The sequence below is a fragment of the Bombyx mori genome, chromosome 27 (genome assembly GCF_030269925.1).
Source record: "Bombyx mori chromosome 27, ASM3026992v2".
NCBI classification, from domain to species: domain Eukaryota; kingdom Metazoa; phylum Arthropoda; class Insecta; order Lepidoptera; family Bombycidae; genus Bombyx; species Bombyx mori.
In genome coordinates, this window is record NC_085133.1 from 2411125 (window position 1) to 2438236 (window position 27112).

Genomic DNA, 27112 nt, shown 5'->3' on the forward strand with positions numbered 1-27112 from the left:
GTATCATAGGGTCGCGTAATGTCATTATCATCATCATCATCAGCTTATATAGCAGTTGGCTGCTGGATAGATGCCAATTTCCAGCCTATTTTTGCCGTGAAGCAGTAATGCGTTTCTTTTTGAAGGGTGGGGCAGCCCTTGCACTGTAAAAACTGAGACCTTAGAACTCATATCTCGAGGATTCGTGGCGGCATTTACTTTGTAGATGTCTATGGGCTCCGGTAACCACTTTACACCAGGTGAGCCGTGACCTCGTCCACCCAACTAAGCAATTAAAAATTTCAATAAATTGACATTGTAACTTATTGATCTATTGATTCATTCGGTCCTTTATTCTCGTTGTCAATGTCAGTCAAGCTAGGAATTTGGTGGTGCTCTTAGAAGCGTTCATTATTGACATCTCCTAACCAACGCCACACTAACGGTACATCTGAAAAATAAAACGTAAGCCAAAAAAAAAAGAAAATGGTTTAAAAAAACTAACAAAATACGCTCTTATAGAAAATACAACTAAATAAAAAATAAATTTTAATAAATTTGATTTCAAAATAGTGTAAGAAAAAATGATTTTATTGTAAAAAAAGCGTGGGGTGCTTTTTCAGGATATTATCAAAACAACCCTTCTACTCATACCTGTTGATAAAATGTTTATAACTACTGATACCATGCACCCCACGCTATTTTTAATTCAAATTTATTTTCTATTTTTTAGTTGGATTTTCTATAAAAGCGTATTTTGTTATTTTTTTTAAACTATTATTTATTTTTCATTTGTTAAGTTGAATTTCAATTTTTTCAATATTTTTTTTTTCATTACTTTTATATATTGAATTGTCATCGGTCTTTAATAAGTATACCAACATTTCGAGTTAATCCGACGTTTTGAAGCGGGTCATAATCATGTTCAAAGATTCCGTTACATACTAACATCCATAACATCCATACGTCTGTAGCTAATAAAAGCGTATTAATAAAAAAAACCGATCAAAATTATTAAACTCATCGCAAAACCGAATCACCACACAATACGTTCTAAAATAAAATGGCCGCGTAGCAAAAATCATTCGTTTTGTTTTTCGAAAGCAAACAAACCTATTTCTAATCAAATCACATTTGTTGAGTATTCGGGAGATGAAAGGGGAGCCGGTTCTTTGTCGGGTTTTCGTTAAATTTTTTTTCGTGGCTCGCCCGAGAAAAGACAATGGCCCAGGAATTCTGTACTAAAAGTTGAATTCCGCGACTTTGGTGTCTTCAAATCATTTTAATTGACTCAAAATAAAGGCGAACCTGATGATTTTTAACTACCCTACACATTATCTTATCTTATCTTATATTATACCTTTAAACGAGCAATTCTTGTATATTAATATACCTATATGTATATAATCTGAATCTCGGAAACAGCTCCAACGATTTTCATAAAATTTAGTATACAGGGGATTTCGGGGGCGATAAATCGATCTAGCTACGATTTATTTTCGGAAAATGTTGTTTTATTCGTGTTTTTAATAATCAACTCTTCCCGACATCTATTGGCGAATAATAATACTATTTTTCTTAATTGAGGGCAACTAACCGCTTTAAAGACACAACAAGATGGCGTTATCAAAAAAAAAACGAGTAAAGCTCGGACATCATCGAGTTGACTATTAAGATCAATGAAATTTAAATTAATTATAAGCTGTAGTATTTATTTTTCAATATTAGATCATCATCTTTGTTGGCAAAATTCTTAGCGCGTCTAACTGCTGAGTTTTGAGTTCTTTTATTTATTTATTTTTTATTGCTTAGATGGGTGGATGAGTTCACAGCCCACCTGGTGTTAAGTGGTTACTGGAGCTCATAGATATCTAAAACGTAAATGCGCCACCCACCTTGAGATATAAGTGCTAAGGTCTTAGTATAGTTAAAACGGCTGCCCCACCCTTCAAACCGAAACGCATTACTGCTTCACGGCAGAAATAGGCAACGTGGTGGTATCGCGCGGACTCACAAGAGGTCCTACCACCAGTTTATTACAGTATCATCAATCGTGAGCATTTGTCAAGTACATATTTCATTAGAAAATTTTTTACCCACCTGCGGGATTCGAACACTGGTGCATCGCTGCTTACGAATGCGCCGGTCGTCTTATCCTTTAGGCCACGACGACTTATGTATACCAGAGGTCCCGCAGTAGTCGAAATTCGACTATAATTAATTGGAATTGCAAGTTTGTACACTATTTTGATTGTATTTTATACTTCTATAATCACAAATTTCGCCAAGACTACACTATAAAAAATAATAACAAAGACAAACAATATTTAATCTATTCTCAATTTGACAACAGACGTCAAGAACAAAAGTTTGACAATAAATAGTATGCATGCGTGTGTGCGTCAAATACATTGTATGTAGTGTGTGTAATGTTTTCTTTATTGATTCAATGTATCTTTTATGCATTATTTAAAAAAAAAAATTAGCATTGTGCACTTCTTCTCTATATTCTCTATAAGTGTGGAAAATTTTATATTCCTCCGTCCGCGCAATTTTCGTAAAAAGGGATACAAAGTTTTTGCTTCACGTATTAATATATAGATTAAAATATCTAAAACCAGATGCCTAAATCAATGGTGTACCGAAATTTACGTAGATTCGTATTCGAGATTGAGAATTGATTGATCGACGTACCGGGTATCCACCTGCAGAAAGGACTCCGCAAAAAACATGAAAATGTATGTTTTTATTCATATAAAAAAAAAAACTTTAATAAGAAACGACGAGGAGCCGGGCATCGAACTTGGAGCATGTCAACACTACCACTTTGCATAGCCTACATCATTATTTGGCTCGATCCGAGGCGGGTTTAACTATGACTGATCAATCAATCGGTTAACCGCTTAACCGATTAATCGTTTTACTGGTGGTAGGACCAGGTAGTCAGGTAGGTAGTCGTCGTGGCCTAACGGATAAGACGTCCGGTGCATTCATGTTGAAGCGATGCACCGGTGTTCGAATCCCGCAGGCGGGTACCAATTTTTCTAATGAAATACGTACTCAACAAATGTTCACGATTGACTTCCACGGTGAAGGAATAACATCGTGTAATAAAAATGAAACCCGCAAAATTATAATTTGCGTAATTACTGGTGGTAGGACCTCTTGTGAGTCCGCACGGTCCGCACCAACACCCCGCCTATTTCTACCGTGAAGCAGTAATGCGTTTCGGTTTGAAGGGCGGAGCAGCCGTTGTAAATATACTTGAAACCTTAGTACTTATCTCAAGGTTGGTGGCGCATTTACGTTGTAGATGTCTATGGGCTCCAGTAACCACTTAACACCAGGCGGGCTGTGAGCTCGTCCACTTATCTAAGCAAATAAAAAAAGGCTTAGATTGTTACTGTTATGCATGTACCAGGCTTACCACAAACCGGGAGAATTGGCGATTGATGCGTCTGGCGCATAACATCTGCCCACAGCAATGATACTGAATGTCGACCACGACCGCTCTGACAAGAGTGATACGACAACTTGCTGTAGGTTCATTCGCGAAGCAGCTGCTCTTGAGTTATTAGGTCTCTTTGGGAGGCGTTCGGGTAGCTGTTAGCAAATCCCACACCTCCGGCTGAGCTTTTTCTTAGCCTACCTATTCGCTGGTAGCCTAAGGGGCTATTAGAGACGGGTAGGTGAGCTCACGGGCTCAGCCTGAGAGAATTTGCTAACACTAGCCCTGGCAAGAGCAGCGCTGCGCAGAATCTTAGAAACGGAATCGCAACCCACTGAGAAGATCCGGCGAGATAATCAGTGGGCAAATGTTCTAGAATGTGAGCTGGTTTACGTATCCCAAACAAATATATTTAAAAAAAAACCTACCGCTTAAATTAGGGACCTTACTTAAAATCTGGGGATTTTTTTAAAAAATAATTTAAGGATTTTATGTGTTCTAATTTGCTTTTGCTTAGTGCCCGGCATGTTTACATAGAATTAAGTGCAATTCACGCAAATTTACATTTCATCATGGGACAGCTGTTTTTCGACTAAGCGTTTCACAGTAGCAGCGATTACATCTTCAACCAACCAGTTAACACCTCACCTCCGTAACCAGTTAACACCTCACATCCACCATCCATTGAGCTCAGTAAAAAAGGCGCTAACAAAACTTAACTCAGTTTAGAACGTAAAACGAATGATTAAGTTCTGTTTTACATCAAAAGGCTTCGTGCAGCCCGCCTTATAGGCGATTCAAACTAAAAAACGTGAGAGCTTTTTGTGCAATCAGCGAAATAAGGGATAAAAACGGTGAATATGCTAAACTGTCAGTGAACTGCCGGCGGTAACAATATGACCACCGCAGAGATGTTTTACTTAAAAAAAACCGTCACCGTTTCCATGTTTATTTACATGAATAAAGGCCCGGAACGTCTTTGATCGATTGTTTTATCAAATAGTTTAAGTATTTAGCATTGACGTGTGGCTTTTATTAACGAGCCAATAGACAAATAAAAAAAGATGTGTGGTCTCGTGGGTCACCGGATAGGAACGTAGTTCCTTATTATAAAAATATTAATTTTAAGTTCTATTCGAGGTATAAAGAAAATAATTATTCGGGTATACATTTTTTATTATGATTTTTTTATTGATAAAAATAAATAAAACTACAAAGCTATCAACTTTATTTTATTCACAATGATTTATAAAAAATATATAATAAAAAAATATGTTATTTTTTTTTCGTTATTACAAAGTTAAGTCGTACACTGTGTGCATTACTAATAAACATCTTACGTTACGGACGTTTTTTCCCGGTTAGTGTACCCATCCGCATCGTCCCATAAGGAACTTCGTTCCAATAATCTTTTTTTGTTGCACCGCCATTGGAATCCTTTTCGATCTTGCCTTAATAAATTTATCTGATGTTCAGGAATCATCGTTGTTCAGCTTTATTTCTGTTGCACCGCCATTGGAATCCTTTTTAAGCTTGCTCCAATAAGCTTATTTGATGGTTAGCGGTCACCGTTGTTCAAGGACATCAACATGGTCAGGTGCACAATTGAACCTTTGACGACCAATAGACGCTGGTCTTCGATAATATACGATTTGAAATTCCGCAATAGATGGAGCGTATTTCGACTTCCTGGCTCCAGATGAGTAATGGAATTTACGTCCTAATGTCCTGATACCTATGAATTCTAACTTGAACACCATATGGGCCATTTGTTTTATCATAGAATTCAATAAACAAAACCGAACGTACGTTAATGGTTTCTATACCAGACGCAAAAATCTGAAATCTGAGTTCGTATTAATTGTAATGAAGGTCTTTGATTTAGTTGGTCGTTAAAAATTTAGCGACCTATTATATGTACTGTAATAGCGGCCGATCTCTCATGCGCTAGACTGCAATCAAAGGCTTACCAACGCTGCTATTAGTACTGGCATCAGATACAGCCAACGTACCGCGAAGACCGGCATCATTGGTCCAGCACGATCGCCTTGACAACCATTTGGTCGAGTATTGGGGTGGCGTCGCGAATCTGGTTGTAGTGTTGACCGCGGGAACTCCCCCTACTCTGACCCCTGGCGAAGATCGCCCGTCGAAAAATTGTAGGGGAGTCGTTTAGTCGGTAGGGTCCTAAATTCCATCCCTTGCACCCGCGTTTCGCTCTCGTCATCTGTGGACTGGACGCACGGCTCTTTTCAAAAGCCCCCAAAGATAGACGAAGATTTCTTTGGCTCTAAGAGTTTCGATTCAATCTAACCTTTACAAATCTCTTGAGTGATTGTAATGACCAACGTTATAAACGATTCTGTACAATCCCCCAACTATTTTGTTATTAATTTTCTATCCTCTTTCTCCTCTAGGCGAATACCGTATTGGTTTGAAGTTCAACGAGCAGCACATCCCTGATTCGCCCTTCAAGGTCTACATCTCGCCGGCCGCCGGAGACGCTTATCTCCTCGAAGTGGCCCAGTTCCCGGACTCGGCTCAAGTGGATAAGCCAACCCAGTTTTACATTAGGATGAACGGCGCCAAGGGCAACCTGAACGGGACGGTAAACTATCTATACTGATTTGAACATAATCCTCATTTATAACTCGTGTTCTAGAAGTCGTCGTGGCCTAAAGGATAAGACGTCCGGTGCATTCGTATGTAGCGATGCACCGGTGTTCGAATCCCGCAGGCGGGGGTACCAATTTTTCTAATGACATACGTATTTAACAAATGTTCACGATTGACTTCCACGATGAAGGAATAATATCGTGTAATAAAAATCAATCCCGCAAAATAATAATTTGCATAATCACTGGCGGTAGGACCTCTTGGGAGTCCGCGCGGGTATGTACCACCACCCTGCCTATTTCTGCCGTGAAGCAGTAATGCGTTTCGGTTTGAAGGATGGGGTAGCCGTTGTAACTATACTGAGACTTTAGAACTTATATCTCAAAGTGGGTGGTGCATTTACGTTGTAGATTCTATGGGCTCCGTAACCACTTAACACCAGGTGGGCTGTTAGGTCGTCCACACATCTAAGCTATAAAAAAAAAAACAGGGTATATAGAAAATAGGCAGGGTTGAGCAGGGGTACCTACCTGTGCTACAAGACGAGTTTCCACCTATAAACAGCTTCTCAATTATCTTTACTCATGCGTGGTAGCCCTATTGGTTTTGGTGGCAGGGCGTGCTGAATCAGTATGGCTAATAAGCCTATACGCTTTCTGCCATGAAGTAGTCAGACGGTTTTATATAATAAGATAGCTGAATTGCAGAAGTACCTAATGTAAGAAAGTACAACGTAAAATCGTTTGTCGGTCTAATGCTCTAAAGTATACATTTAATTGTGAAACTACCGTCGTTGTATTGACGGTCCTCCTGTAGGATTCTTTAGTAAATTGTCGTTTTCAATTGCATTTTTTACCGCCAACGTTGATAGTATACAGTAAATAGAAGCGCCAATATACGAATGTAGAATTGGGATTGTGACGCATAAAATAACTCTGTTCCATTGTTGTGCTTTTATTGTTCTATTCTCAAATCTATACTAAAATATAAATCTTTAGTGGTTTTACGGATGTGCCGTTATAACTACTGAACCATGCATCCGATTGACTTGAAACTCGGTATCCATCTAGAAAATACATGTACCTAATGGATAGGCTAATATTTATATGAGTGTTGGACTCCCTACACCAGTTGCGGTGGCGTTAATGATGAGAATCTTTGTGGGGGTGAGAAATAATAATGTTAATTTTAAATGCCCAGCGAAGCGGACGGGTACAGCTAGTCTTCTCTATTAATATATTTAGTAAAAAATTATCGGACACCTTTTTTACGCCTTACTCATTTAACCGTCTTCGTCATCTTGATTTTCTCTGTCATTCTCTTTTCCTTTTCTTACCGTTTTCTCTCACTCAGATCTTAACGCGCCATTCCATATTTTTTTCCACATTCCACACGTTCCATTCTTACCAATCCTACACGGATATGCAAAAAAAAAACTCGCCAATTCAAATAATTCTCGAAGTAGCCAGAGAAATAAACATGGTCTATGACGTGACTAGAATAATTCCTAGTAGTTCGAACTGGCAGGCTTTCTTCGCATTAATTTTAACACTACGTATATATCCAATAATATTCATGGTGTAGCGTCCCTTTTACGAAATATTGAACACGTGTTATGGTTGGTGCGAGAGGTCACGCGCGGTCAGTTTTATTACATTTTTTTGTCAGATTTTGGATATCAGCCGAGAGGGGAATTTGTTTTCATGTGAGCGAAATTTGATGTTTTTGTTTATATATATACTTCGATAAGTGGAGTATCGAAGTAAAACATTGTAGTATGTATAATATAATTTAAGTTTAACGATTTATATTAAGTAGACCTAATCAAGGTTCACAAGTGGATGATAAAATTATATCGTCATGAAATAATTTGACGTTCTGCAGGAAAAGAAATGGATGTTGTTTGAAAATTAAGAAAAAAAACACGCTTCTATAGAAAGGCGAATTCACAATTAATTCCCTCTTTCTATCCTGATGTTATTTGGCAGGATATTAGAGTGAATCCATAAAATTATTGTATTGTGTTCGGTATTAGACATTTCATGCGTGTGCAGATTCTGAAGTTGATCAGACGTCCTATAGTTGGTAAAAATGACCTTCAAAGATTCAAAAGCATTTTAAAAATGAGAGTTGAAGAGCATGCTTTTTGTTATAAAAAAAGAGACAATGTGTACTATAGCTGTGTAATAGATAAAGTGAGATCATATGAGATAATTTTGAAAGTGAACATATCAGAATATTCTCGGCCTATTGAAATAAGCACAAGTATGGCGAATGAAAAAACATAGACTATTAAAAAAATATAATAGATTTTGAAGTTCTGTAAACTCATAGCAATAAAATGCTGCATAATTAATCATTTACAATAATCATCTGTTTTTTCTTGTGTATTTAGAAGTGTATTATACGCTATATATGTTTTAAACAGCAAAACAATTCTTCACGTCGTCCTTGTGTTCAAAATCCACAGAAATATCAACATGTGATATACATTCTGACGTAGTTTCTTTTCCTCAAGCTTAAACAAAGAATTATTAACAAAGCTAATAATCAATTAAGATTACTAGAATTCAGTATAAGCTCACGGAAGAAATAATAAACGCTAGTATTAGTCATTGACTGTATAGAAGTGATGGATAACGTGCCCAAGGAATAGAACGATCGTGCTCTAGTCCACTTCGAGAAGTACTTAACGCTGTACAAGAAGAAAGAAGAACTAATATTACTTGTTCTGTGGGAATACTGTAATATAAGAACTGCTGTTAGAAGTATTCAATTCCAGATATCGGAACAGATTAGCTGTAATGACACTAGAAGAAATGGAATCCAACAATGGGAATCTATGATATTGGAAATAACGAATTCTACACTTCGTCACATGAAGCAGATAACTCCTCCTCCTCCTCTTTGCGTCAGTTTCCTCATTACTGAGGGTCGTGGTCATGGCCTTAAAACAGTTCGTTTTTTATAATGCACCGCCATCTGTTCCTATCTGCAGCTGAGTGCAGAGCATCGTGCACTGTGGTATCAAGGGCTGCACGAATCTGGTCCGTCCAACGGGTCGGGTTCCTGCCTCTTTGTCGCTTGCCCTCGACCTTTCCAGTGGTCCAGGATACCAGGGGAGATCATAATCGAGAAATTGGAGAATCAAGATGAAGTGTTATTTTTGTTTCAGACGTCGAACGAAAAGGGTTTCCTGAAAAAGCCAGTAGCCGCATCACCGATAGATCTATTGCGTTCTGAGGTACAGTTTATCCACACAAAACTCGGTTACAAAGAGTTGAATTTACAGTAGTAGAATCCTTAAGTAGAAATAACCTTACTCTTAGAAATTCCAACTAATCTCTTTCAGTAACTGAGTTTTTGAGGATAATCTTGTAACTAACATAGGAGAATTGTTGACGAGGACATCGGATAACATGATTCTGGAATCACAGACTGATTTTAGAAACCTCTGAGTACACTACATGAAATTAGTAGTTGCTTTATGAAGAAAAATCCATTCGTGTATTAGAATTGGCGCAGTGACGTTTAAATCGAGTGATTTAAGATCTTTTGTATTGAAATTTTTCGTATTGCTAATTAAAGTGAAGTGTGTGTAAAAATAGTAGTAGTACTAGCTTCGGCATTCTCTCTGATGAGTTAAACGTTTATCAGTCTTTATTTATAGAGAGAGATTATACTTACACCCATTAAAATTGAACCAACAGACAACAGGCAAGTATAATTGTACAATAGACGCTGTGTCGCTAAAACCATACCTTCTAGATAATCGTTTTTATCTAGAGAAGTTTTAAAAGGATACAGAATGTTGCTGTGTACTATTATCATCAATATTCAGAGTGATCTATGAAAAATCGACCAAACTATCAAAAATTATGAACAAAAACATGTATAAGCTCGAGTACTGTAATAAACTGGTGATAGAACCTCTTGTAGGTCCGCACGGGTAGGTACGGATAGTAATGCGTTTCGGCTTGAAGGATGGGGCAGCCGTTGTAACTATACTGAGACCTTAGAACTTATATCTCAAGGTGGGAGGTGCATTTACGTTGTAGATGTTTATGGGCTCCAGTAACCACTTAACACTAGGTGGGCTGTGAGCTCGTCCACCCACCTAAGCAATAAAAAAATTAAATAATAAAAATACTTTGTAGAATATATCGGAATCGTAAGATTGTCGAAGGAAATTTGTAATCTTGACTAGACAGAGCTTCTGATGCTGACGCCTGAGGATTGATATTTTTTTTGTATCAGACTCTGTTCTTGGACTTTCTCTTGTATTTAGAATATTTAGTAGAACAGTCTGTAATTTTGAATTCCACCTGACCGTTTTCAAAACGCTTTGAATCGCGTTGCCACTTTTCTCTTATTTATAGCTTTTTAATTTAACCTCAACTTTTTTTATTGGTGTAATAAAAACTTCTATCGTAACGGCAAATCGTATTTCTATTGCTAAGACGGCTGAACGAGCACACGGCACACCTGGTGTTAAGTGGTCACCAGAGCCTATAGACCTCAACTACTTCAATACTGCCGCCCGTTGGTCATAAGGATAAGTATAAAGCCCGCACAGGAATCTGCGGTGAATCTCAGCATATCTTTGCCGTGAAGCGATAATTCCTTTCGGCTTGAACGGTGAGGTAGCCTTTATACTGTAAAACTGCGACTTCGAATTCATGCCTCAGGTTGGAGGTATTTACGTTGTTGATGTCCACAGACAACTATACGCCAGATGGGTCGTAAGTTCGTTTACCCATTTATGCAATGAAAAAAATGAAATAGTTAAGAACCGGTTAAAACTTTTGATAAGAAAAAGCAGGGGCGCACATTTCTTTTCACTACCAATAAAAAACGTCCAAGAGAAGTGATACAAAAGAAATAGCTGAGTGAAAATAATAAAATTACAATTTAAGTAAAGAACAGGTCTTCTCAGGTCAGGAAATACAATTTTATCTCGTCTTAAGGAGGATGTCTATGATACCATTTAACTTTTGTTATCGCCACATACGATTAAAATCGTGATAAAATTCATTCACCGTCAATTGTTCATTATATGAGGCCATCAGCGCAAAAGTGGCCTAACCCACAATTTTTTTTTATATTCAAGCTTTTAAGATGTATATTGGTATTTATTTAAAATATAAAAAAGTGGCCTATCCATAGTTTCACCTATAGATAACAGATAGCTTTGTCAACATCATTTTTGCGGGTTTTGTTTTTTTGCTTATTCAAATTCAAATTCAAACCTAATTGCCTCCATACTAACTATGGTAAGCATAGGCCACTTTTGCGCTGACGGCCTCATATATTTCTTCTATTAAGGTAAAGGCAGGAAAATGAGGTAGTGAATAAATAAAAAAATTCAGCGTTCTCATAATGTGGCGTGAAAACCATCCATCATAAATCCGGGTCCGCTGATGTTCGCTCGACCAGTGTCATGTTCCCGCGATAAATCATATCGCCCTTAGTTTTATTGGAAGATGTATCGTTTGTGGGCAACCTAAAGATTCAGTCTTGGGTGAGCCTTCATATTTAATTCCACTTTTGTTGTTTATTTGCGGGGTACTTGTTTATTGGTAGCGCCATTCTGCCTGTTTCCGGTCTGAAGGGCTTGAAACTTGGATTTCATGTCTCACGCAGCCTTGGTGTTGCTATGTCTATGGACTACAGTAGCTATTCAACATCTGGTAGGCTGAGAGCCCGTCTACTCATAAATATATCCAAGCTGGATGTATTTAATGCTTTAATTGTAATTAGAATTTAAAAATCTCGTTTAGATTATTTCCCAACTAAATAAAATCGAATCAAAACAGATCTAATCACTTATAGTCATCTTTTATCTATTATTTTTTCCTGTAATTAAGTTTGTTCGTGTCAAATTTTCTTTTGTAACTGAAATCATGTTATTCTGGAGTTTATGAATTTTAATTTTCTTTTAATGTAATTAATAATCAAATATTTTTGTTTTAAAATTTAAGATATTGTCAACTATTTATTGCATTGTCGCTTTTATCTATTGTTAAGGTGACATTTATCACATACTTTCTAATTATTTCGATGCTCTGAATTGGTGATCACTTTGTTGGTACTACTAATTATGTAAAGGCATTGTAGGTTTTTATAAAAATCCTTTTTTTTCTCACCTATTCCTAGTAACCTCGAGGGGTTATGCTAGCTTTACCAGATGTGTGGGCTCACCGGCCTCTCTACTTGAGAGACTTTGCTAACATCGGTTCCATTTATATATATATTTTTAATCTATTTAAATTTTCCTAACCTAAAAGTACATGTTATTATCTGCAACACGCTTCGTCAGATTACAGAAGTAGAGTTATCAGCAACAGGCTTCGTCAAAAAGTACAATACTTACTTTCAGCTACAAGCTTCGTCAATTTATAATCTCAGGACTGTCTCATAAGTTAAGGGAGGTAGTCTTATTTAATATAGCATTACTGAAAGGGTCGTAAATCGAAATATCGAAATCCGTTTCTCTTGGCCTTCCCTTACATTGTAATCCGATTCGGAGCTGTCTACAAAACTTCAGTTCACTTCTTGATGGATATTGCTAGGATTGGTGCTAACAAATTCTTTAAGGTTAAACCCCTGAGCTCACTTACCCGTCAGGGCGTAACTGAAATAAGCCTCTTAGGTTACCAGCGAATAGATAGGGAGAAAAAGGATGGACATAATGAGGCAATTTTTAATGGAGCCCCTTTTTTATTGTCACTCCCGCCGTTTTGAATACTGCACAGTTTTCTTGGTCACGGCGGACGTTTTTAAATAAATGTAGGTTTTATTTTATTTTATTTTTATTGCTTAGATGGGTGTACGAGCTCACAGCCCGCTGGTGCTAAGTGGTTACTGGAGCCCATAGATATCTACAACGTAAATACGCCACCCACCTTGAGATATAAGTTCTAAGGTCTCAAGTATAGCTACAACGGCAATAGTTGATGGAATTTTGTTTTTGAATTACAGAATTCCATCCGAACAAATAGAAAAGCATGTTAATAAAACGTGATAAGATTTTAACCAAAAACTGGCTGTTTCATCCAGGTCATTTCGCCATCGGGCAAGACCGACGATTGCTTCATCCAGAACATCGATGGCGACCAGTACTCGGTGAGGTTCATGCCAAGGGAGAACGGAGTCCACAACATCAACGTGAAGTTCAACGGCGTTCACATACCTGCTTCGCCTTTGAGGATTAAGGTTGGTCCTTACGCTTTTAAATTTAAGGCTTATTTCACTTTTCGCAGGCTGGTCAATCTATACTTCTATACTAATATTATAAAGAGGAAAGATTTGTTTGTTTGTTTGTATTGAATATGCTCCGAAACTACTGAACCGATTAGAAAAATTATTTCACTGTTTGGAAGCTACACTATTCCCGATTGTAATAGGCTATAATCTTTTTTGAAAAAAAATTTGGTATCCTTACTAAAACTCCAATTTTGTAACCCAAGGTGTAATAAAATTACATAAAATATTCTTTAAATCGCGTGCCCTGCGAAAACTATTGATGATAGAATAAAATAATGTACTACGACTTTGTAGAACACATTATTATGTACAAAAAGAAATAGGCAGGGTGGTGGTACCTACCCGCGCGGACTCACAAGAGGTCCTACCATCAGTATGGTAAATATGGGCCCAAAAATGTGTCTTAACGGAAAACCTGGCAATGAAAATCTGGTTCATTCAAATCAATAGGTCCAGGGTTTTAAGTAGACTCTTATTTGTCCAGGTCGGCAAGGATGACGCTGATCCGGCTGCGGTTCACGCTCACGGACCCGGTCTGGGAACAGTCAAAACTGGTAAGTGGCTTTCTACAACGCACTGTGATTGTATTCGTCATTCCTCAGTATCACTGCGGTTGTAATAATTTCATCTGCAACTAAAGTGTTTTCAAATAAATGGAGCATAGAACGTAACTTTTTATATAAAATATTCTTCGTGGTTAATAGATTACAAGCTCGTCCACTTACAAAACTGATAATTGTATCAGCAAATATGTAAGACTTTCCATAGTTATGTTACGTTATTTTAATAAATCCAATGGATTCTCAAAAATTGCAATAATTCGATTCGATCCGTTAATTTCATATTTTCTATTTTTAGGTGCCAAAACTGACCTTATTATTGACACCTGTAACGCTGGAGCTGGCATCCTCGCCGTCACCGTGGACGGACCTTCCAGAGTCTCCATGGACTGCACCGAAGTCGAAGAGGGTTATAAGGTAAATTTTCAGAATAGATCGACTTTAATTTAGACCACATATATGGATAGTACCGGTTTTCGTGCATCTAAGTGTATGGCATCATGCCGTTAGGTATACTCTCGTATTTGCAACATCTACAAAGGTGAACTCAACAGTAGAGGTGGGATTTCTTGTTGTATTACTTATACAATTGTGAAGTTTCTAATACCTCAAATTGTAACTTTTAGGATATTTTTTATATCTATATATTAATAGACGTGTACCTACGTGAAGCAAAAACTTTGTATCCCTTTTTACGAAAATTGCGCGGACAGAGGAGTATGAAATTTTCCACACTTATAGAGAATATAGAGAAGAAGTGCACAATGCTAATTTTTTTTTTTAATAATGCATAAAAGATACATTAAATCAATAAAGAAAACATTACACACACTACATACTATGTATTTGACGCACACACGGATGCATACTATTTATTGTCAAACTTCACTGAAGTATTTTGCTCTTGACGTCTGTTGTCAAATTGAGAATAGACTAAATATTGTTTGTCTTTGTTAATATTTTTTAGTGTAGTCTTGGCGTAATTTGTGATTATAGAAGTATAAAATACAATCATATTAGTGTAAAACTTACAATTCCAATTAATTATAGTCGAATTTCGACTACTGCGGGACCTCTAGTATTCACTAATCGGTAAAGACAAAACAGGTTGCAATAATTTTATTCTTTTTTTACTTTTTGTTTTTTTCAATGGATACTCTAGTTGTGTAATCTTGTTTGAAGACATCAATTTGCCAAAGCCTTGACAGCAAAACAAAAGATCAAGCGTAAATAAATAAAATTAATCAGAATCATTTAAGGTGTCAGTTATAGTCGAATTTAGATGATGTAGTTTAGTTAATTAATTTAAAAGTTCTAGTCGAGACTAGGAAAAATACGAAGAATCAAGAATCCTCAGATCTGTATTAAAAACGATATCTATATATTAATATGTGAAACAAAAAGTGTGTGTGTCCGCTCCGACGCACGACTGGAGTTTACTGGATATAAAAAATTAAACGAAACAATACGAGAAATAGTTCTATATTACGACAACACGATACACTACAGATTATTAACAAATTAACGAGACACAAAACAAACGACTAACAAATATATGAAAATACAATAATGAGAGAAACGCGCGATCAGTACGAGGCTTTGTGGCGGACTGCCGGCGCAGCAGCCCGGCGTCACCTACGATAACGCGGCCGCGCGTTGGCTCCTGATTGGCGCGCGCACGCATCACGCAATCAGGAGCCAATCAGGCGCATAACGCATTTCGTGTGACATGCTAGTACGATTTTGGTCCCCATAATTTTCATACCCCGGGCCTATATATGTAAATCGATTCTAAAGGAGTAAACTCCAATAAACTCCAAAAACTTTGTATCCCTTTTTACGAAAATTGCGCGGACGGAGAAGTGTGAAATTTTCCACACTTATAGAGAATATAGAGAAGAAGTGCACAATGCTAATTTTTTTTTTAAATAATGCGTAAAAGATACATTAAATCAATAAAGAAAACATTACACACACTACATACCATGTATTTGACGCACACACGCATGCATACTATTTATTGTCAAACTTTTGTTCTTGACGTCTGTGGTCAAATTGAGAATAGATTGATTATTGTTTGTCTTTATTAATATATTTTTATAGTGTATGTAGCCTTGGCGAAATTTGTGATTATAGAAGTTTAAAATACAATCATAATAGTGTACAAACTTACAATTCCAATTAATTATAGTCGAATTTCGACTACTGCTGGACCTCTAGTATTTCTAATTTCGAGAAATAGAGCAGCGTAATGGCTATCCGACGTATACTGTTTGCCCTGGTATAAACAACGCAACGTTCTTTCCTCAAGAGATTGAGTGTTTTTAAAGGTTAAATCTGAGGAAAACTTTTTTTGCCCAGGTCCGCTACACTCCTCTATCTCCAGGCTTCTATTACATGAGCATCAAGTATAACGGAGCTCACATCGTCGGATCTCCCTTCAAAATCGAAGCTACTGGTATGAGATTTGACTAGCTGTATGTTTTTAAGTCCGAAACTATATTTATCGATTACCGAACGAGCAGTGAAAGACTTAATTGTTTTTTTTGTTTTTTATTGCTTAGTTGGGTGGACGAGCTTACAGCCCACCTGGTGTCGCTGGTGTTAAGTGGTTACTGAAGCCCATATACATCCACAACATAAATGCGCCACCCACCTTGAGATATAAGTTCTAAGGTCTCAAGTTTAGTTACAACGGCTGCCCCACCCTTCAAACCGAAACGCATTACTGCTTCACGGCAGAAATAGGCAGGGTGGTGGTACATACCCGTGCGGACTCACAAGAGGTCCTACCACCAGTAATAATAAAATTAATCCTAATTTCCTGGATGACCGTGTAAGATTTGTCCGAAATAATCTCCTTATTTAACTTATTAACAGGTGGTAATCTGGCTGAGATCGGTGCCCAGGAGACCTCGTCGGTGACAGTCGAAACCGTCCAAAAGGTGTCGAAGGCTGCCCAGAAGCAGGGTCCGGTGTTACCGCACTTCAAGTCCGACGCCACCAAGGTCACGAGCAAGGGAATGGGCCTGAAGAAGGCCTACCTCAACAAGCACAATCAGTTTACAGTTCACGCCGGAGACGCTGGTAAATATCCCCTAACTGTCGTCCATAGATTAACACGATAAATCAGTGAAAATTAATGGAGACTATTGAACGCCAATAAAATTGTGGCTGTATTCGATAGCGAACTGGAAAAAAAATGGGTAAACACCCAAACCATGCTGCTAACATTTGAAAAATCTTGAATATTTAATATGGTTTCTAAATGATAGCATTCTTCTGCTCGTCCCAGCGTCGTTCTATAGAGCCGCTATCAACCCGCTGAGTTTTTCGGCGGGTCTTCTCAGGGAGTCGCGATTTTGATCCGGTGGTAGACTCAGCGAAGCACCGCTCTTGTTAGGGCTAGTGTTAACAAATTCTCTCAGATTGATCAGTGGGCTCACCTACCCGTCCAAAAGCTGAAATAGACCCTTAGCTACCAGCGAATAGGTAGGAGAAAAAAGGCGTGGAGTCGATCTACCTGACTCTGATATTGGCTTACTGTGATATCGCAGACCTGTTCATATCTCATCTGATGGTATTATTAAGTCGTTAATGAGTTTATAGATATTACAAACCTAACTACCAGCACCCTTAAGCCATGAGATCGAAATTTCTGGTACAGTGCTTAACAGCTATCCCATCCTTCAATCCTAACAGTTGATTAACAACATCCGGTTATGGAATGAGCTTGCCCTCTACGGTGTTTCCCGAGCGCTATGACATGTCCTTCTTCAAACGAGGCTTGTGGAGAGTATTAAGCGCTAGGTAGCGGCTTGGCTCTGCCCCTGGCATTGCTGAAGTCCATGGGCGACGGTAACCACTCACCATCAGGTGGGCCGTATGCCCGTCTGCCTACAAAGGCAATAAAAAAAAACTCTTTGTGATGTCCATTGGTATCTAGTAGCAAACAGTAGGGTCGTGAGCTTGGAGTTGGAATAAAAAAGACGTGTGGTGTCGTGGGAAACCGGATAGAAACGAAGCTCTTTATTGTAAAAATATTAACTTTAAGTTCTATTCGAGGTATAAAGAAAATAAAACTGGAGGTTTCGCAACAACCCACGGTCATTCGGTAACGTGCGAACTTATTGTGGTACACTTCATTCACGGTTGTTTGCATAAGAGCTAGTGTATTGCGCAAACGAACACTTTGAGATTGTATCAATGAATGTGTGCGTTACTAATAAAAATCTTACGTTACGGACGTTTTTTCCCGGTTAGGGTACCCCTCCGCATCGTCCCATAAGGAACTTCGTCCAAAAAGATCTGCTCCTGTGATAAGAAAATAACTCTTATTGCATGGTCTTCAGGTACCAATATCCTGTACGTCGGCATCTACGGACCCAAAGGTCCTTGCGACGAAGTCCAGTTGAAGCACAAGGGCAAGAACAACTACGAGTGCTGGTACGTCGTCAGAGACAGGGGAGACTACATTGTGATCGTGAAGTGGGGGGATGACCACATTCCCGGATCCCCTTACAAAGTTGAGGTTTAAGGGTTTAGCAGGGCAGCATGCAAGGCTCTTAACTGCTAAGAGTTAAATTGCACACTTTAGAAAGTTTGGTCCAACTTAAAACTTAAATGATTATATCGCTCATACGGTGCTTTAAAGTCACTTAAGCCATTTTTATTAACACTGAACTGACTATGAGAAAATACATTTTTTAATAGTCATTAGTGAGACAAGAGAGACGTTTGCTTTTACTGATAAAGTTTAAATTTGTAGTTTAAATTGTATCATTTTATTCCTATAGTCTATCTAGCAGAACTATTTATTTATTTTATTTTATTTAATAAGACACGACAATAAGGATACAGAGTACAAGGGCACTACTTATTTCATGTTGAAATCTCTTCCAGTAGACCCGCAAAAGGAAAGAAGAATTAGGGACACAAACCTAGTGCATACAGTACACATCACATATAATAATATATACATATTACAAGATACAAAACAATATATATATATATATATATATATATATATATATATATATATACAAATACACACACACACACATATATATACACATATACTTAGTATATAAGAATTATATAATAAAATGTTGGATTTTCCAACGATTTTCTCCTGAAAAATTACATAATTTGCATAAGTGACGATATCGCACCGCATGTGCAATATGTAGACTTCTTGCATGCTGCTATCATAGAAGTTAGGTAAGATTTTTCTTTATTAATTTTCTGCATCTGTCCCATTGAATAGTTTCTAAAGTCGAAAGTGAAATGGTTACGTCAAATTCTAACTGGTATTATTTTAACGTGATCTCTGTTTTAATTGACACAAAATCCAACAAATATTATTTAATTAAAATCTCAAAATTTTCCTATTATTTGTAAGAATTGTTTTTTTTTGTATTTCTAACCCAATTTTTATCCATTTAAGTTTAGTCGGCCATTTAAATAGTTTTCGAAAAGTAAAGAAAGAGTATGCTGTTTTTATAAATATATATGTCTTAATATATTATTTATTTGTATTTATATGTTTCTCATTTAGTAATTAGGGCGACTAAATGATAATACATATAAAAGTATTATAATAAAAATATTCCCTTTTAATTGACTTTAATATAGGCGCGCCACGATACAAATAATAAAGAAAAACAATCTTAAATCTGTTCTTCTTTTTTTTTTTCGAGAAACTTCTACGTCTTTTTATCTATGAAAAGTTTCAACGTTAGAGGATTCTCTTTTGCCACAAGAAGTTTTTCGTTCACTAACTATAAAAGACAAGATAATTCAATAAATAGAACTAAGACAAGGTCAGATCGACGGATTCATACGAATACCATTTATATTTTACAAAAGAAGCGAGGTGTTAGAAATTTATTCAATTAGTACAAAACTCGCCATCAAAACCATTGCCTACTAGATCCAAAGAAGAATTATTAACACGCTTGTACTAGCTAACCTTATCTAACGGAATCATTAAAATTTGGCCACCTCCAAGACATTAGATTTATTTGGAAAATGTGTACATTTGTTTGGTACTTATATTATTTTTATTCATAATTATCGTTACACATGCGTATCTAGTAATAGGAGTGCATTTTTTTCAAAAAAATATTCCTATCAACTCATATTTTCTCGAATGAAAACATCTTGAATTTCTATAAGGCATTTTACAAATACTCCCTCTTTGGTGTTCGGAGATGCTCTATTATGTGTAAAATTATATTAAAATTTGTCTTTTGTAGTTAATAACATTATTTGTATCGTCATTATATATAATTAGCGAATATTTATTGCTTTTTTTTTTACTAGGTATATTTATTAAATTTTTCTTGGTATGATTTGTGTATGATTTACCTACGTAGGTAGAAAGACCCCAGTGTAATGTAAATATCTATTTTAAGATTAATTACGATGTATTTTGCGACTGTTAACTGAATAAAAGTGGAAAGTTCTAGAAAATTGTTTTATTTCGATATTATTAATGTATCTCGAAATCATTTAATATTTTTTTGTTTTGTGCATCTTACTGTTTATGAGACTTAAAAAAAACGTTTTTTTCAGTTAATTTTTTTTAAGGGCTCAGAATGTTTTTCTAGTTAGGTAAACTGTTTTTGATAATTTATTTATAAAGTGAGCCGTCAATGTATAGAATAACATAACAACAATAATAATGTACGTAATCTTTTTATTTAGAAAAACTTTATTTAATAAGTTATACCTAGCTATTTTTTTTGTTAATTAATTCGAGATGATACCGACACCTCGTTTTTACCATCGCACCGCCCGCCACCGGAGTAGAGTTCATCCATACTACCTGGAGCCACTGCGGTCATCCACAGTGCGTCTCCAGAGATCTTTTTTGCCACGTACCATCCGGCTATGGAATGAGCTCCCCTCCACGGTGTTTCCCGAGCGCTATGCCATGTACTTCTTCAAACGAGGCTTGTGTAAAAACGATAGGCAGCGGCTTGGGTCTGCCCCTGGCATTGCTGACGTCCATGAGCGGCGGTAACCACTCACCATCAGGTAGGCCGTATGCACGTCAGCCTATACGGCGATAAAAAAAAAAGGAAGCCCCAAAATGAAGGTTATCTTAAGGGTCCCGTGAACGTATGCGATTTTAAGCATAAAGCTAAGCTTGATTGAGCGGTTGCAAAAATGTTTTCAATTTGTTACATCGGCTGCGGCGAGATTGGAAGAAGTTTAGAAATTATACCACTGTTTCGTACCTCAAGACTGTCTGAAGAATGTGCGAAGGGGACAAACTGCATTTCATTCTAAATGTAAATATGTAATTCAAAAGTGACATTACGAATTTCTGTTCCTTCTTTCAAAATTAGATTTTTTTTATTTATTATTTTTTTTATTTCGCTGTATTTAAGTTTTCGTGGTTCTAGAAGATTCCTAAATCTTATTGAATCTAATTTCGAGAAAACGAACAAAAGATGAATTTTGTTCAAGTATCGTTTAAATTATATTTGGTTCACTGTAAGTCGTCGTGGCCCAAAGTATAAGACGTCAGGTCCATTCGTATCTAGCGATGCACCGGTGTTCGGATCCCGCAAACGGGTACCAATTTTTCTAATGAAATACGTAGCCTTGGCGAAATTTGTGATTATAGAAGTATAAAATACAATCATAATAGTGTACAAACTTACAATTCCAATTAATTATAGTCGAATTTCGACTACTGCGGGACCTCTAGTTCCTACAGTTTGTTAAATATAGCTTGATACACGATACAGTTGTCAGTGTAATAGTTCAAAATCTCTGGAAAAATTAATATCCAATTTGAACAATGATTTACAAATTGTTTCACGTATCAAATTTTTTAACTATACATGTCTGATCAGTCGGTATACATTTAGTTAATGTAATTAGCATTTCCTCTTAATTTGACAATAATGATTTAGGAAAAGTAACCAACAAACTTCATAGCTGGATTTGCGTAATTTTTATTACGTGTGACGTCATTTGGGGCCAAAATTAACGAGTTGCAACTAATGCAGATCGACTATGACATAAGTGAGCTACTATTTAATCTTTCGAAATTTTGTTTTGATTTTTTGGCATAAATAATAAGGTTTTTTTTATTGCTTAGGTAAATGGACGAGCTCACATCCCACCTGGTGTTAAGTGGTTGCTGGAGCCCATAGAAATCTACAACGTAAATGCGCCTCCCACCTTGAGAGGTGACATACATAATAGAAATACTAGGAACAAACACAAGCTTGTTGTGCCGATGAGTAGGTTACATAAGATACGAAATTCATTCGGGTGTTTGTCTGTGCGCCTGTACAACAAAATCCCACAAGATGTTCAGAACCTACATATACATAGGTTTAAGAAAACTATTAAAGAACATCTGTGCAATAAAGCTTATTATAAAGTCAATGATTATCTAGAAGATTGCACAAAGTGGGAATGAGTTGCTCGCTCCAGGCATTTCAATATTGTAGTAATTGTTACGTTATAATACTGATTGTAAAAATTTCATATTTTAAAAAAAATCTAATATTAAAAAATTAATAAATAATAATTTCATATGTAAAAAAAAAAGACATGCCCGCTGAGTTTCTTGCCAATTCTTCTCAGGACGGAGGCTAGTTCTTGTGAATTGGCGGTAGTTCTTTTGACGTTCAACAAGTATGTACTTTCATTTATGTTGAATAAAAAATTTTTTTGATTTGATTTGATTTGAGATATAAGTTCTAAGGTCTCAGTATAGTTACAACATTATTAAAATTTATGACCAGTTTTCAAATTGTTACGATGTCGCTGTCAGGTTGTTGTATCTTTCATATGCAGGTGTAGCGTGTTAATAAATAAAACGAAAAGAAAATAGTTTCTTGGCATAGTTTTTAATTAATTTTTAATTGATTTTAAGTAACAAAAAAAAAAACTGTTTTCGTTCACTTTCGTCTATAATCTTAAAACAGAGGATGCTGTGAAGCAAGAACTAACGTATAACGAAAAGAACGTACCTACTTACAAAATTAAATCGTATTCATAATTTTACAAATTAACTTAATAAAAAATAAAACAAATACACACAATAATAGTATATCACAATTCTACTTACAATAGAGAGAGAGAGAGAGAAAATCGCAATTCGTTTAAATAAAATCAAAATTAACTGGTACTTTTGTTCGTCGAATTATTTTTTTCATTCGACACGAGAATTTTGTTTTGCAGGGGCTTGTCCCGCCCTCGCATTGTGCACTGGAACAGTCGCAGAATAATTTCCCTTCAATCTACAAGAACTTATATTTGGCTATAATTGTGACAGACAGACAGACCGGACGCCTTACGGGTACCACAACCTAAGTTACCATTTTTAAATTCAACAACAAAACGAAACAGCAAAAAAAAAGGATCTTTCAAAGAATCGAACAATTTCCTCCAAAAATAGCATTCTTCCCTTATTCCCGTCTCCTATCACATTTCATTTCGTTAACTCTACTACGAACCGTTTATTTATTTAAATAATTAATAATAATAATAATAAAATCAAATTTGTTCGTATACATTGAGATTATCTAAACGAACTTTTTGTACCCAAGTGTAATTTTTGTTTGAGGGCAACATTCAGTGTGACGTCAATTATATCTGAGGGTAAATTTAATTTCTACTTAAACTGAACACAAACCTCCGTTCGAAGTGTTGTTTGTCGGCCAATTAAGTACACACACATACACAATGAAATTATTATAATACAACTTTTCCGTGTCTTTCCTGTACCCCGATGCACCTTAATGCTAATATAATTGAGCATAAGCATTTTAGAATTAAGTAAACGTAAATAATAATAATAATAATAAAAAAAAACAATAAAAATCCCAAGGTTTTCTCGAAAAATTGTAAATTATTTACATGTTTTTTTATATACAAAAATGCGCCCTGCGTGTGAGAAGACAATGAAGACAATTTTGGCCACTCAATGTTTTAAATTAGAATGGGAAAACATGTTCCATCAACAGAACAATAAGATTTAACGATACATTATTAATGTAGTTAAATAATTTTATCCGATGAAAGAGCATTTTTTCAACCAGAACGAGCGTTACATTTTAGAATGTTCGCGTGTTTGAATCGAAAATATCACAACACAAATACGATGCAATAAACGATCACAATGAGTATGCTTGACGAACAATAACGCTCTATTTTCGATCCAACGCGAACGAAGATAAATTTTGAAGGAGAATTTAAAGGAATATCTAAAATAATAATAAAAAAAATACGACCTAAGTAGGAACTGAGTGAAAAATGTGATGTAATCATAGAGATCTGTTTAGCAAGAACTTAAAATACAAAATGCAATACACGAGACGAAGGCCGGTTTATATAACTCAATCTCACTGGGAATGCGTATTATGCTATGCTTATTATGACGCATTTAGGCCATTTAATATCAACGATTCGGTGATTACGCTAACGTGGAGCAGTGTTGTGAATGAGCAGTTCGTATTCGCAGACTCGTCAGCATTGGCTCACGGAGATCGAAGATCGCTTGCGTTCGTCATGCTGATCAGTCTACGAGTAGAACGTGGAGAGCCGACCGCTCCGCTGAAGCGTAATCAGTGAACGTAACTAGCCAATCTTCGTGACCGATAAATTTGAATAACTACCCAAAAATTTAGAGCATTAAATTGTAATAACAAAAAAAAAAAGTATTCCCTAGAAATGCAATTTCATCCGTCGACGGCGAATAAAAACCCTTCGTGCATTCACTATAAACGCACTTACATCCAGAGAGATTCTAAATTATGTTTCGTTAAAATTTGTTTTTTTATAACTAGTAATACCATCGTAAGTACTAAAGTGGTGTACCTAAACGGCGATAATGTTACTGTTTATCTTTGTGCGATAGAGCGTGCGGTAGGATGTGTTCTGCGGGCAGCAACGCCGAGGGCTGATGCGCGTAATTCCTGATCTGGTGTAAGGAAATGAGCTGGTTTGGGAAGGAGCCGGGCTGCTGCTTCCCTTGCTGGAAGTGCAGGGGGTCGTAGAGATACGGCCGAGTCGGCAACGCGCTGTGGTGCGACAGGCCATTCAAATGCGGGGCCATCGAGTTTATCGGCGTGAACGCGGAGTTCGCGGCGGAAGACACGGGGGGCTGGATCCTGTCGTCCTGGCTCTCGTGCTGAGCGAACAGCGCCCGCTGTTGCTGCATCTGCTGCTCGTGGTGGTCGTCGCTTTCACGTTGCTGATGGTACCCGCCCTCGTCGGACATGTGGGCTGCCGAATCAGGACTGACTTTGGGCCAGTATGGATGGTCTGCGAAAGGCGCGGCCGTCGGCGCTGCTGCAGCTAGGGACCTGTTCAAGCCGCTCAGCCCTAACGCCGAGATAGGCGGCCGCTTGTCAGCCCTCTCCGCGTGCTTATTCATGTGCTTACTGAGATACGTCTCTTGCGTATAACTTTTCCCACAGTACTGGCATATGTGCGTTTTGAGGTGCTTCGATTCTTTATGCTTGGGGATGTGTTCGAGCAAGTCTTTCTCGTGTGTGAAACATTTATAGCAAGAGTTGCATTTGAAGGGCTTGTCGGTTTGGTGGCAACGACTGTGGCTTTGGAGATTCGATAGCTGGGAGAAAGCTTTCGTGCACCCGATCTGCGTGCAACGGTAGGGCTTGTCGCCGGTGTGCGTCCTGATGTGTTGCTGGAGGTGGGACAGCTGAGTGAACTTCCTCTGGCAAATTTCACAGCGGTAAGGCTTTATGCCCAAATGGATACGGGAATGCTGGGCTAGGTATGACGAATTGGCGAAAGCCTTCGGACACTGCGTACACCGGTAGGGCTTGGCTTCTCGGAGATGGATCTGCGTGTGGAGCTGAAGGTCGGCCTTGGAGCCGAACACCTGAAAATAAAAGAAAATAAAATTTTAGTATTCCGCTAATACATATTTCTAATTGTCGTTTCACAGTCGTAAACCGAGTTGTGGTATTAATTAATTATAAATTAATATATCATCCAGAAACTTCAATATCTATTTATTTGCGTTACAAATGAACGGATGTTTACAGATGGAAAAAAAACATGGATGAAGAATAAAAATTAATTTAGCACGAGTATACTCTAATTTGTGGTTTGTAGCAAAAAAAAAATAGTTATTTTATAAGTAAATATTTAGACAGGTGTCGACCAGAGAAGCCAACCAAATAATTTCAGTCCAATCATATCTAGCTGCTGATCTTTAACTAGAGATTTCAATAACAATAGGCTTCTTCCGAAATCCCTCAGTGGTTTTATTGGTAATAAGCCGTATTCCCCAATCATGCCTTTGTCTACTGTGAAACGGAAAGCATTCGTGCGTTCCACTCTGAAGGGCAAAATGGTCACTTCTAGGTACTCTCGAAGATTACATGCAACAAGGGCAGCAGCGCAAGGCCATTTTCCCAAAAAAGAATCCGAATTTGCTTTACGAAGAGGACAAATATAGATTGGAATGGATATGGATTGGAAATAATGTAAAAATCACTATGTATTCATTTCCAAACGACACGATATCCGGTAAATAATTCTCTTAAGTTATTATATATTAACAATACGATTCAAACACTTGAGTAAAGGCATTTGGTTCCGTGATAATTAAGTGTTTAAAAAAAATATGGCTGACCTCAAAAAGCCTCCACTTATTAAAAAATTTCCCTATACATCACCAGCGGAAAGCGAATTTCGCCCTTGGATGACATCCTCGGTTGCCGGAACAAATAACGCTAATCGCAGCAAGATCAAAGGTTTTTTTTTTAATTTACACAAGTCTACATTCAGGATGCCAGCGTCACGGCTGTTTCACGGCTCAGCGTCACTTCCTAATACTTATTCTGTAGACGAGCACATAAGATTTGACCTCCAGTAAACTTCGACTAGTAGCCGTTCGTTGCGGATTTAATTAATAATGGATTTAACCAGTGTATGTGTGCGCAAAGAAAAGGAACATATTTGAGAATCATTAAATGAATTTTTGATTCGCATAGATCGTCAAATGTGGTTTGCCTTTAACCATCGGTGCCTCTGTGATCGTTGGACTAACCGCCCTATGATTTATCTTCGAGATGTAAGGGGAAAAGCAAAGAAGTAGGCAAAAGGATTTCAAAGACAAAGTCCTCTAAGAGCGTTAAGAATTAAACTCTAGTCCAAAGATTATTTTTTGATTGAATATGGAGATTGCGGTTTAGGGCATTCTTGGTAATGAGCTACAATATCAATAGAGATATTTAAT

The 27112-nt window shown here is 37.1% G+C and overlaps 2 protein-coding genes across 17 annotated transcripts in view; one reads left to right on the forward strand and one right to left on the reverse strand.

The window, feature by feature from the left end:
* The window catches only part of LOC101738519 (filamin-A), a 99645-nt gene extending 79302 nt beyond the window's left edge, over positions 1-20343 (forward strand). For 8 of the 13 annotated variants that reach the window (XM_038020998.2, XM_038020996.2, XM_038020997.2 and 5 more), the window contains 7 exons: positions 5845-6035; positions 13103-13258; positions 13794-13863; positions 14168-14286; positions 16231-16327; positions 16750-16956; positions 18222-20343. In XM_038020998.2, coding sequence (XP_037876926.1) covers positions 5845-6035; positions 13103-13258; positions 13794-13863; positions 14168-14286; positions 16231-16327; positions 16750-16956; positions 18222-18406 — 1025 coding nt within the window. In that variant the 3' untranslated portion in view covers positions 18407-20343. The remainder of the gene's footprint in view (positions 1-5844; positions 6036-13102; positions 13259-13793; positions 13864-14167; positions 14287-16230; positions 16328-16749; positions 16957-18221) is intronic. The other 5 variants (XR_009976870.1, XR_009976869.1, XR_009976866.1 and 2 more) reach the window with 1 other exon arrangement.
* Positions 20344-22726: 2383 nt separating this feature from the next.
* The window catches only part of LOC101738651 (zinc finger protein rotund-like), a 241869-nt gene continuing 237483 nt past the window's right edge, over positions 22727-27112 (reverse strand). For 3 of the 4 annotated variants that reach the window (XM_062676381.1, XM_062676382.1, XM_062676380.1), the window contains one exon: positions 22727-25747. In XM_062676381.1, coding sequence (XP_062532365.1) covers positions 24734-25747 — 1014 coding nt within the window. In that variant the 3' untranslated portion in view covers positions 22727-24733. 4 annotated transcript variants of the gene reach the window in all.